General features: G+C 44.9%; 1 protein-coding gene across 3 annotated transcripts in view; it reads left to right on the top strand.

The window, feature by feature from the left end:
• The window catches only part of NEDD9 (neural precursor cell expressed, developmentally down-regulated 9), a 187,318-nt gene that overhangs the window by 138,467 nt on the left and 36,116 nt on the right, over nucleotides 1-12,735 (top strand). Inside the window, exon 1 of one of the 3 annotated variants that reach the window (XM_060023643.1) lies at nucleotides 5,786-5,988. The exons of the other annotated variants lie outside the window; for them this stretch is intronic. Within the exon in view, the coding sequence (XP_059879626.1) occupies nucleotides 5,977-5,988 (12 nt within the window). The 5' untranslated portion in view covers nucleotides 5,786-5,976. Of the gene's footprint in view, nucleotides 1-5,785; nucleotides 5,989-12,735 lie in introns of those variants that run through there. 3 annotated transcript variants of the gene reach the window in all.

The following is a 12,735-nucleotide window of genomic DNA, read 5'->3' as shown; positions in this document are numbered from 1 at the left end:
AAGGTGTGTGTGTGTGTGTGTGTGTGTGCACGCGCGCGCACTATTAGCCTTAGTCACAACTCCAGAGCAATACATGTTCCTCAGGTAGGCTTAGTCCCACTAGGGTAGAGATGCTAGTTTATCAAACTGACAAATGGGGGCTCAGATAATGAAGGCACCCAGAGGAAGCCTGGCAGCCACGTAGCACACAGACCCGGGAGCCAGAAAGCCTGGGTTCACATGCCAGACCTGCCACTCCCTGGCCTGGATCTTTGTGCAAGTTGTGGAAACCTCTCTGAGTCTCAGTTTGGTTACGTGTAAAACTAGAACGCTACGACCCACCTCATTAGGGTTGTTAGATGAATATTGAGAGAAATGATGTTTGTGACGGACCAGCACAGGGCCTGGTCCCTGAATGAGCCAGTGGACTGAAGGAGAAAACTCTCAATGGCTCATCTTTGTTTGGGGACGTTTCTGGAGACCTGTAGAATTGAAAAGTTGCTGCCTCGGATTATTTTTTGGAAATAACTTTGTTATAATGAAGATTTTTTTTTGAAATTGGTATCAAACTAAAAATGCTAAAACATGGCTCTAGAGTGGGTATTTCTATGTTGTTTCTCTGTGGCTGTGGCAGAATCTATACTTATCTGAACTCAGGGATGGATACATCTTGCACTCCTCTAGAGCATGCGTCAGCAAACTTGCTCCAGGGAGGGCCAGATAATACATTTTTTCGCCTTTTCAGTTTTTAACCACCTCTGTCGCAGCTGCTCAAGTCTGCTGTTGCAGCTCACAGGCAACGTGGAGATGAACGTGTGCGCCTGTTCCAATAAAACTTTATTTAGAGACATCTCATGAAATATTATCCTGCTTTAGATTTTGCTCCAACCACTTAAAAATGTAAAAGCTATTCTTAGCTCGTAGGTCATATAAAAACAGGCGGCCCACAAGCCGTAGTTATCTGACTGACCTGTGCGCAAGAGCCAGGACTGGCAACAGGCCTGACCTGGTTGTGAAGAGGTGCATCCTAGCTCAGGGGTAATAAATGTAAACGGCACTCCCGCCCTCAACCACGAGTTTCCCCACTGCCTTCCTAAGCAACAGGCAGAACCTCAGGATTACACAAGTCCTTTGAAGATGCACGGGTTCTCTTGCTCATTCATTCAGAAGGCATTTCAGCTTCTATAAGGTATAAGCCCGCAGGGCACACAGAGTTGAACAAGATACCAGCTCACCTGGAAGCTGGGGAAACAGACATCAACAAATCATCATGATACAATATGTCAGAACCTTATGCTAGGGCCCTGGTCCAAGTCCAATAGGGGCAGAGCACAGGGAGGGAGGGATTCGTTCTGAAAAGGCGAGGTGGGCAGGGTTGGGGGTGTAGACAAGGAAGCACAAAAGAGCAAGTGTTGGCACTGGGCTTGATAGCAGAAGAGTGAAGGGAGGACATTCTGGGCAGAAGGACCCGTCCGTGCAAAGTCAGGACTGTACGAGCGTCTTGGATTCAGTGAGTTCGCCCCTCCACCCTGCCCCAATGTGTGGCTACAGTGTGGGATGTGGGTTGCGAGGGGAGGTGAGATGAGGCCAGAGAGTGAGGGTGGGCTCCGATTATAGTCCAGCCCAAAGTGTGTGGATCCTGTTTTTAAGGCATTGGAGTGTTCCTGGAGGTTTTTAAACATAGTAGTAACGTGATCAGCTCTGTATTCCAGAAACTAAGCAGGTAGCAATGTGGAACATAGAGCAGAACAAGGAGCCATTTCAAGCAGGGTAACTAAAAGGAGTGGCTGGAATAAATCAGACAGGAGATACAGAGGACGGACCTAAAGCACTGTCTGTGGTTAGGATGCAAGCTGGTGGCCCCCGGGCAGGGCACCCCCAGAGCAGCAGCCCCGTCCTCTCTACCAGGGGCTGGACTGGATGATTCCCAAGGTTGCTTTCTGCCCTCGCAGGCTCTGACTTGCCCCTTCACTCTCAGCGAGGAACCATATGGGCTCCTCCTAAGTTGTGGACAGAAGAATCTCTTCCCTCTAGCATCCTGTCTGAGTTTTTGCTGTATCCGCACCAGTGCCCAGCGGCAGCTGGAAAATGGTTTGGATGGCATCTGTGCCATCTCCCTTGCTCCGGCCTGCACGGGCGTCTGGGGAGGCCGAGAGAGTGCTGGTGAGCACACGTTAGTGTCCGAGCCCTGGGGTCCTGACCCGTTTTATGAGGCTACCCATGGGAGCATTAGGGTGGCTGCATAAACCAATCGACGGTGTTTTTATAGCACAATTTAAACAGTATCTTTTCATCCAGAAGGTCAGGTGATATAGATGGAGATATAGGTGGAGAGGGGGCTGCTTCTGTATTCACTGAGAGCATTTGTGTTTCCCCAAAGGGTTCTGAAGGAAACAGAGCAGATGACACTAATAAAGTAACAGCTATCAGCATTATGTGAGCTGCATTAAGAAAGAGTTCAATATTTTTTAACTAATAGTCTACTGTCCCTGAGTGTTTAAACAAACCAAGGGTAAAAACAGAGAAATAGATCATATCATTCCCTGCTCAAAACATTCCCGTGACTTCCTGTCACACTCAGGAGAAAATCCAAATGGCTGTCACCTCCCTCTCTCCCTCCGTCCCCTGGGTACCCCTCTCTGGGCAACCTGGACTGCTCACTGGTCTTAAATACACCAAGCTCACTTGTATCTCGGGCCCTTCCCATGGGTCACTTCCTCTGTCTGGAACATTCTTTCCCCAGATCTTTGAGTGGATCCCTCACGTTGTTCAGATGCCTGCTTCAATATTACCTCCTCAGAGGGCCTTACATGACCACTCGCTCTAAAATGAGACTCTCCTCACCCACCTTGGTCTGTTTTCCTCTAGCAATTTTTCCTGCGTAATTTTTCTTCATGGCATCTACCACACCAAAACTGTACTATATATTTCTTTAATTTTTGTCCTCCACTCCTACTAGACTGTAAGCTTTGTGAGGGTAAGACCTTTAACTGGGCTGTTGTTGTATTCTCCCTACCTAGAACAGCCGTGGCACGTGGTTGGTTCTGAATTGATACTTGTTAAATTAGAAAGCTGCCCGGTGATAGGATGGCACAGAGATGGAGGGATTCCTCCATCATTTTCTGAATGCCCACCACACGTATAATATCGATAATAGTCTAATAGTGATAATAGTTATAATTAACATGATCATTTAAAATTAATTTATATCATATAACAATAATATTATAATGATATATGATGTTAATGTTATATGATATAGTAATAAAATAATGTATAATAAATTTAATATTAAAATAATAATTAATAATGTAATAATACTAATAAGCCATCATTTACTAAGGTCTTACCATCTGCCAAATACTATTAACTTCTCTCTACATTAGTTCATTTAGTCCTCATTATAACGCTAGCAGGTTGATATTATTGTCTATTTTACACTTCAGGACACCAAAATTAGGAAGTTAGAAATTTGTTGAGATTCTAACACACGTTTAACTGACTCCAACACCCTCATGCTTTTCTCTAGATAACTAACAATACAACGACCCAAACCACCTTGAAATAAACTTCAGGTAGGTTTTCAGGTATATTCTGTACAGGACAGAAACAGGAGAGCAGGAGAGCCACTTGGTGTGAGTTAAGCTTTTACCTAGAGAAAGAAAGAGCCCTGGCATATGCTTTGGGAAACTCTTTAAAAGCATTAAAAAGGGGTGAGATAGTGTTCACTATTCAGTGGTACTCATCAAACAAAACAGAAGGCGGATTCAGCTTTACTGCTTAGGAAGCCAAAGGAATGTTATCTAGATCTCCTGGAGGCCACAAGACTCATCTTACAGATGAGAAGGCCTTTGACTTATCCAGGCAGACACCAAAAACAATTTCCTGCCAGCTAGACTCTCACATAAGTCTGTGGGACCCTTAGGAAGATCCTTGCAGTGTAATATGTCTCATGCTTAATGTGTATTCAGAAGGACCTTGCAAAATCACTCAGGCTCATTTTCACTCTAAGGCTAAATGAGGGAAAGAGGTCGAGTGGAGGTCCCAAACCTGTGTGTCAACCTCACTATGACCACCTTGGTGGTGGTGGTGGTGGGGGGGGGGTCCTGTCCAGGGAATAAGTGCCACATTAAACAGTGATCTAAACTCTGAGCCCTGTACCCTGTATCCGGAAGCCACTTTTGTAGGACAGCTGCTCTCCTGTTCTTTTTGCTTAGATCATAAAAGTAGAATTTTTTTAAATAAATTTATTTATTTATTATTTTGTTCTGTTTTTTAATTTTTGGCTGCATTGGGTCTTCGTTGCTGTGCACAGGCTTTCTCTAGTTGTGGCGAGCGGGGGCTACTCTTCATTGCGGTGCACGGGCTTCTCATTGCAGTGGCTTCTCGTTGCGGAGCACGGGCCCTAGGTGCACGGGCTTCAGTAGTTGTGGCTCACGGGCTCTAGAGCGCAGGCTCGGTAGTTGTGGCGCACGGGCTTAGCTGCTCGGCAGCATGTGGGATCTTCCCGGACCAGGGCTCGAACCCATGTCCCCTGCATTAGCAGGTGGATTCTTAACCACTGCACCACCAGGGAAGCCCCATAAAAGTAGAATTTTAATCCATTGGGAATTGGGAAGGAAAAAAAATCAAACTGATTCTGATCCAACTCAGTCAGGAGAAAAATAAAGGCTGATTTTTCCATCCAAGTCGTGTAGTCTAGTTGGAGTCCTTCCCATTCAGGGACAGCTATTGTCTGCACTCATCGAGTCTCAATCCTGAGGTCCCATGAAAAGGAATTTTCCCCTCACTGCTCCATTCCTCAGAAGAGTTGCTGAAGATGACCGTTTCTGTTCTCTCCTGGGTGATCCTCTCTCTCTATAGAAAGCATGAAGTTGAACCAAATGCTCTGTGCTTCACTGGGAAAAGACTGAGTTTTTTTAACTAGGCTCGTCAAACAGTGGGCATGTTTTGTTCCCTGGATAATAAGTGTTGGTGGGTTAATGGGTCATCTTCAAGAGAGAGGTCAGAAGGAAAAACTGCAGTGTTCAAAGCTGGAACTAGAAATGCCAGCCATCAAAGAACACAGTACTTGGTGAACAGTGATGATGTATAGGGCGTGCACTGGCCAGCCCCATCTAAGAGGTCACAGCTAACCTTTATCCTCAGCAAAACCAGAGAAGGTCTACTGAATGTGGCTGACACTCAACTCTGTGAGGCCCTCGTGAGAAGCCGGCCAGGGAATCCCTGGTGCCTGAGCTACCAAGTTCCTTTTCACTGAGGGAGAATTGTATTCTGGCTCCTTGCAGACTGACATTGCAAGTACTTTGAACATTGAAAAGAACAAAAAAAGCAAACAGCCGCAAGAAAGGGGAGGGGAGGTAGGAGAGAAAGAGAGAGAGAGATATCAGCAGGGGTAGTTAGTAAAAAGGGGCCCGGAGACAGAAAACCTTTTGTTCCCCGAGTTTGTTTCATGTAGAGATTGTGAGGTGAACGGCTTTGAAATGAAATGGGTTTATGAAGGAGTTGCTAGGTCACAGGAAGCGCGACTGTCAGCCCGCTTTCTGAATTCCATTTCTTTAAAATTTGGGTTAAGCTTAAAAAGAATTTATCTCCTTTTCCAGGAGTTTTGGGGATGGGGGTGGAATAAGGTTCGGGAAGGTTCCTGACTTTATTTTCCACCCTTTCTGACAATGTAAAAAGAAATGATCACATTACAAGTTCTTCGTCAGTTTTCAGGAGTTAAGGGTGGGCGGAGCGTCCGCATTACCTTGGCCCACTAGCCAATGGCGGGGCGGTATGCAAATTAGCTCCGTGCTCGGCCTGCCTCAATCAAAACAGTGAGCTCAGAGGCTTGGCGGGCGTAGCGGTGCCGGAGCTCCGCGCTGCGCTGACAACTGGCTGCAGCTGGGCCGTTCTCACTTTCATTTAGCCCAGCGCTCGATGGAGGGGCGGACACGCCAGTGCTTAATGCAGTCTAACTAGTGTAGGAAAACGCCTCAATTCACCGCTGCCGAGATGAAGTATAAGGTAAGAGAGTGCCTTTTACAGAAGGTCTCCGTGTGTGTGTGTGTGTGTGTGTGTGTGTGTGTGTGTGTGTGTCCGTCCGTCTGTCCTCTGCAGGACACGTCCTCTGCAGGGACCCCTACTGTGCCCGATTGTGTTCTGTTTTGAGATGGGTCTCAGTCACTGGGGTTGGCATACAAGCAGGCAGGCAGAGCTCCAGCCTCTAAGACCCACGCCGGGAGCTCACAGCACACCCGGTCCACCTCCCCTGAAAGTCTGGCGGAGCTGCAGTGGCCACTGCAGATCAGAGGGTGTCTAACTCCACGCGGAGCGCCCCTTAGCTCAGCACTCCGCGCCCGGGCCTGGCCGCCACTGTCCCGGGAGACGTAGTAAGAAAGGAATCAGAACTGCTGAGCCTCTCAGCCTGGCTCTTAAAGCAGTTTTCAGCCTTTGCTTTAAAGCGTTTGCTTCGGGAAGCAGTTTGCCATACGTACTTTTAGTGGAAGAAGTTCAAAGCCCCAGGTACCCTTATACAGCTGATGATGGAGAATTTTGACATCCATAAATGACATTGGATTCAGAACCAATGAGTACTTGCCATTTCTTGAAAACACTTTCATTGGCGTTTGAATGGACTGAGGGTCTGAAGGCTCCAGCGAGCTTATTGTCCCTGAAACTCATAGTAGTGTCAGAACACTCAGCAGCATATTTTCCCAAGCATTTCGCACCTTTGTGTGTTTATTCTCGGCAAAAGGATTACAACTTATTTAGAATATCCCCTTTTGTCTAAGTTGCCCCCATCTAACCAGGCAAGCAGCTTCCAGAGACCCCCTATTCAGAGCAGATTGCAAGGGATTGGATATGAATTTTGCTTGGAGGCTGACTACGTGTGTTTTAGAATAGATACAGTCCCAGTGCGTTTAAACAAACATGCTGTTGTTGAAAGGCGTTTAGGCCAGGTGGTTATGCTTTGGGATTGGCAATTTGAGTTACCTGTCTGACCTTCAAGATTGTGCTAGCTGAGAGCTACTTGGCTTTCTTTCTGAATTACCTAGGTTGTGGCTCATCCTTTTTTAATGTGAGGTTGTAAATACTCAGTTCTGGCTAATAGCCGCTGGCTAACCTCAGTGATAAACCTGTTATTCAAAAGCTATAAATCTTGTTCAGTAGCTCTAAATCTAACTGTTGAAAGTCTCTATTGTGATGCATGAGTTATAGCTCTCCTTGGAAAGGTTAGAACTCTCTGAAAGCAGAGGTATCAGTTAGCACTGTACTATCAGCTTTCCATTTTCTACCTCAATAGGAGAGATCAGGGGAATGGATAATCCTGAAGATTCTTAATATTTTTGACTTCAGGATGCAACCAGAAACAAATCCTTCTACCTGGCAGGAAAGCTCTTTTTCTTGAAATGGCTCCCCCGTATTTCCACAGTTCCCTTATTTAGAACAGTGATAGGACATCATAATCTTTGCCCCTCTTCTGCCTATCGTGAATGCCTTTAGTTTCATAAAAACCAGCTTGAGGGGGGAAAAAAGAGAAAATACGTTCCTACATTTATTATTGGAAAGTATAAATGGCTGTTTTTTAACGTTGAGTGCCGCAACCTGGAAAGTGACAGAGAAGTCTAAAGTCACTGTTATTCAGCGACCTCATCATGTTTAGTTTTACTTTTGTGGAAAGAAAACATCACAGCAGCTGACGCTGTGAACTGTGATTGCCGTTCATGGGGAAAACCTGCCTCTCTGCCGGGTCTTACCAGTGCCGAGCACCCTGCCAAGTGTTGTATGATTTTTATTAGCTTGCGCACGTCTTCACCAGCAAAACTACTGACTTCCCCAACTAACCAAATGACAGATTGACACCTTGTGGTGACTATAAAAGGAACCAATAGCTGAAGCAATCTACTTTCCCTTTCTCATAAAGCCTATTTTCTCTCAAGTTAATAATGGACTTTGTTTCAGGAGAGGATTTTGTAATTTTAAGTAGAGGAGGTGGCACAAAGGTAGACGAGTGATAAATAACAGTTCTTAAGACTCACCAGGCCAATACAGAATTCCATATTTAAATCTCCAATTAACTCCATGAGGTGGTGTTAATACTTCATACTCATTTTCAAATGTGGAAATGGTGGCAACGAGAGGCTAAGTAATTTATCCAAAGCCACACAGCTAAAAAGTGGAGGAGCTGGGATTTGAACCAAGATGATCTGGCTCCAGAACTTGTGACTTTAAACCACTATTAAAGAAAGAACTCTCTGTGACCTCCCTAAAATGTGCTGTGTGACTGGTGTTTTCTTCTCCCAGGAAGTTTAAGACTCTATGTCATCTAGAGTATTCCTGCACATCAAGGTAACGATTATATAAAAGACCTTTCGTGCTTATTGAATAAATCATAAGAACTCAAGAAAAAGTATTCCTGCAGAATACTTTTTTTTTTTTTTTAAGACAGTAACTCTACAAAGCAAAGTGAAATGCATGTTTGGTAGTGTTGTTTAATTCGAGCCACTTAGGTAGTAAAACCAGATAATTATTAGATTGTAAAATCCTGGAGTCAGGATTACCTTTTAGACACGATACTGCTCTAAACACTATAAATTTAGCACAGTCAGACTTAAAGATACTCACTGAGTGATTTATAATCTGGCCACTCTGAAGATATTTTTTATATACATTTATTTATTTATTATTTTTGGCTGTGTTGGGTCATTGTTGCTGTGCTCGGGCTTTCTCTAGTTGCGGTGAGCGGGGGCTGCTCTTCGTTGCGGTGCGCGGGCTTCTCATTGCGGTGGCTTCTCGTTGCGGAGCATGGGCTCTAGGCACACAGGCTTCAGTACTTGTGGCACACGGGCTTAGTTGCTCCATGGACATGTGGGATCTTCCCAGACCAGGGCTCGAACCCGTGACCCCTGCGTTGGCAGGCAGATTCTTAACCACGGAGCCATCAGGGAAGTCCCTAAGGCTTTTTTTTTAACCAGATTATCTGGTTTGGCTACTGCAGGGATCATAACTAGAGAACAACCAAGCCTCCCCTCATTCTGAACTTACACACAGCTCCAGCTCAGCCAGCTTATATTTATGGTAATCTTGAGCACTGTGGAATGCAAGCTATTGCTCTGGTGAATTTTTTCTGGTTAGCCTATATCTAGTCTATTTTAATTGCATTGTATGTATTTTTATTTGTTCACAGGAAGGGTGCAGTCACTCTCATATGCACGTAGAGTTCCATTTCTTTTTAAAGGATTCCGTCTGAGGCTCGCTGACAGTAAATTGCGGGGGACTTCATTTATCAAGAATTTTCCCCAAGCTCCTTGGAACATACACAGCACCTTCTGGATACTGGGGTTGAGGGCTGTGCCTCAGTGGCCGTGGCTTGCTCAGGGAAAGCTTCCCTCCTGAGGGTCTGGGGGTGGGTTATCGCTGCTGTCTGCCAGGAGGGTAATTGGAGGGTGGGTACACAGCTGTGTTTGAGCAGAGGCCCGAGGCCCCACCCACGTTGTGCAGGCCCAGGCCTGGTCAGTGCCCCACGGGCCCAGCCTGCTTGATCTCTAATAGCTGAGCAGCTTCTGTGGCCGAATTTCTGTACCCTGTGTGCCTACATTAAAATGCTAAATTACTTCTCTAGTCTGCCATTCAGCAAACTCATTCATGAACGTTCCGACTGAACGTTAGAACAGGTAGAGCTTAGAACACGAGTAAGAAAACTACATTCTGAAATTCAGATTCCTGCGTCGTGGATGAACATGGTAAAGTAGGTTAGGGAAACCAGAAAGTGTGTACAATGAAAAGCTTTCTAGGGGACTTTGAAAATATTTTTATTTTCTCAAGGTGGCTTGAGAACATTTGATCAAGTGTCTTTGATTGAGTCAGCATGGTCATTTATAATCCATATAATTTCTGATTCTTTCCTGGCTTCAACATTTTGGTTTTAAATTTTTTATTCTCTTCTAAATGATGTGTTGCACACCCTCCAAATGAGGGACTCCTGCCCCCTGCCTCCTTTTTAAAACTTATGTGAGATCTATGCATTTAAAAGCACCAAAAGATGCTTTGAAAAAATTATTTGGTTACATATTTATTTCTTAACTGAGCAAACCCATTTTCAGAGCTAAACGATTTACGTATACAGAAATCAGAGTCTTTGTAGAACTGAAGGTGTTCTGAGAACACCGATCTAGCAGGTTGCACAGTAACGAAGATTCCTTCAGCATCCTTTTCTTGCTGGAATATACATCAGTCCTCTTCTGAGAATTCATCAGTGGCTTCCACTCTGCGCCCCGCCACCCACTTCTAAAGAAACTTCCTCTCCACTTTTCAAGTCTCTTTGCCAATTCCATCCCCTTTTGTGCCCTTATGACCTCATCGTCTCTCTCTCTCTTTTTTTTTTTTTTTTTTGCGGTACGCGGGCCTCTCACTGTTGCGGCCTCTCCCATTGCGGAGCACAGGCTCCGGACGCGCAGGCTCAGCGACCATGGCTCACGGGTCCAGCCGCTCCGCGGCATGTGGGATCTTCCCGGACCGGGGCACGAACCCGTGTCCCCTGCATCGGCAGGCAGATTCTCAACCACTGCGCCACCAGGGAAGCCCATCTCTCATTGTTTTCATTCAAGCATTCTCTATGCTTCTCTAATACCGACTTCTGTAGGGCTTGCCTCCCCACCTACACAGACGTGGCACACTTAAAGCACACTCTGTACCCCCTACCTCCCTCCTCTCTTTGGACTCTGCTGTGGGAAATCTTGGTCCCTTGTTGCTCCCATTCATTTGCCCCTGTCTCTTTGTGCCTACGTGACTTGGTTCGTGTGTCACTTGCCGTGAGTCAAACCCCCTCATCCATCCACTCTATAAGAGAATCAGAAGACTAAACCTTTGTCTCCCTGACTGTCCTATAATCCCTACAATAGGCTTTCTGTTTCTCACCGCTGCCCTACTCTGTTAGCACTACCTTACTCATTAACCTCTTTCAATCAAATCACTATCTAAATGATACCTGGAACTCACATAGGTTGCCCACTGGGGCTTTGCAGTTTTAGGTAAGCCCCACTGAATACGAGAGACTCACCCTTTATTTGTATGTAGCGGCAGATTGACAGACAAGTCCCTTGAATAAAAAGTATGATCCAGGATCTGTTGTGGCCTTGGGGGTGGGAGGCAGAGGTAGGGACTTGGTCTCTTCTGTGTTCTTGCAGTAGAGACAAGATAGAGTATGAGGTTTGGGGAAAGGCATTTCTGTTTCCTGTGACATGATGCTCTGTAACCTTGGGCAAGTTAAGCTCTCTGGGCCTCAGTTTTCTTATCTGTAAAGTAGGGATAATAACTGCCTCATAGGATTGTTCTAAAGCCTAAGCAAGACATTTTCCATGGTAAGGTATTTACCATGGCTCCTGCATAATGGAAGCAGACAATGCTAGTCGGCCCCAGCTCTCCTTATATAAGTAGGTGCCCAATAGATGTTGAAAGGATAGTGTGGACTCAAGACTTGGTGACAGGATTATGTCAAAACCCCAGTCACTAGGTTAAGATAATCGAGTATTATTGAATATTCCATGGGCCTGGAGATGTCTTGCAGAAATGCAGATGCCAGACAGGGATTTACCAGTACACCTCTGTCCCCACTTGCTAATATTTTAATGACTTGGTATCTTCATTGTTATTAATAAGATTTGATATTCCTGAAATCGTAGGACCTTGCTCACAGTAGGTACTCAACAAACATTGAATTGAATGTTGAATTACATATAATACTTACACAAATAGCCGTTAAAAGAGTCTCGCTGTATGGCAAAGTGGATTTTGTTTCAAATCCCACTTTTGTTACTTCCTAACAGTATGATTTTAGGCAAGCTACTTCAGGTCTCCATTTCCTCATTTATAAAATGGGAGTAATAGTACCTGTCTCATCAGATAGTTGTAAGGATATAATGTATGAAAATCATCTGTTTCTAGTATATAATAAGCATTTTAAAATGGCAGGTATTATATGATGCATTATAAGATACATATAATATATATACTCAGACATATAGGTGCAGAAGCATTATATGTATAAAAATGTAAGAGGAAACCTTTGCTACAATTGTTTATCCACAACAAAACTGGTACGGAGGGAAAGAGAAAGTCATGACTGTAAAAATTCAAGGGGGAAGTGCACAGGAGGTGAGTGGGGCTCAGGGAAACCATATCTCTAGCCTACTGCCCTCAGTTAGAGTGATGGAGATGTAAAGTAAGAGGCGTTGGTGATCTATTTTTAGATCATTTTAGGGTTAGAAAGAAACTTAAACAAATTGGTTTGAAATCCCAGCCCCTGGGACCATGGAGTTACTCTGCAGTAACATATAGACTTAATTACCAAGGCTCCTTGCCAAGATAAACACAATGGTGCCACTGGGAAGAAATCCTCTATTTCCAACTTAAAATGAAGAGAATAGCTACCAGTTACCTAGGCAATGGATGACTGCAGAGTATGGGCACGGAAAAGGGACCAAAAAAATAAAACAAAAAAACCCTGTTTATACTTTGTCAGCAACACCCTGTCCGTCTTATTTACTTTGAACATTCCAGTCACCCCCCTGCGGGAATTCTTACTAGTTAATGAGGACGCCGCAGGCCTGGGGAACATTACAGCTTAGCTGCAAAAGACTGTCTTCCTGAGGAATCTTCATTTTAAGATAAAGGCCTTATTGGTGACCTTTTCCACCCTCCACTGGAAAGAGTGATTCAGAAGGTGGACCATGTGATCTAGGTGAATTGAGGCATATGCTTTGAGGAAGATGG

The sequence above is a fragment of the Delphinus delphis genome, chromosome 10 (genome assembly GCF_949987515.2).
Source record: "Delphinus delphis chromosome 10, mDelDel1.2, whole genome shotgun sequence".
Lineage (NCBI taxonomy): Eukaryota > Metazoa > Chordata > Mammalia > Artiodactyla > Delphinidae > Delphinus > Delphinus delphis.
This window is presented reverse-complemented; position numbering and strand designations above follow the sequence as displayed.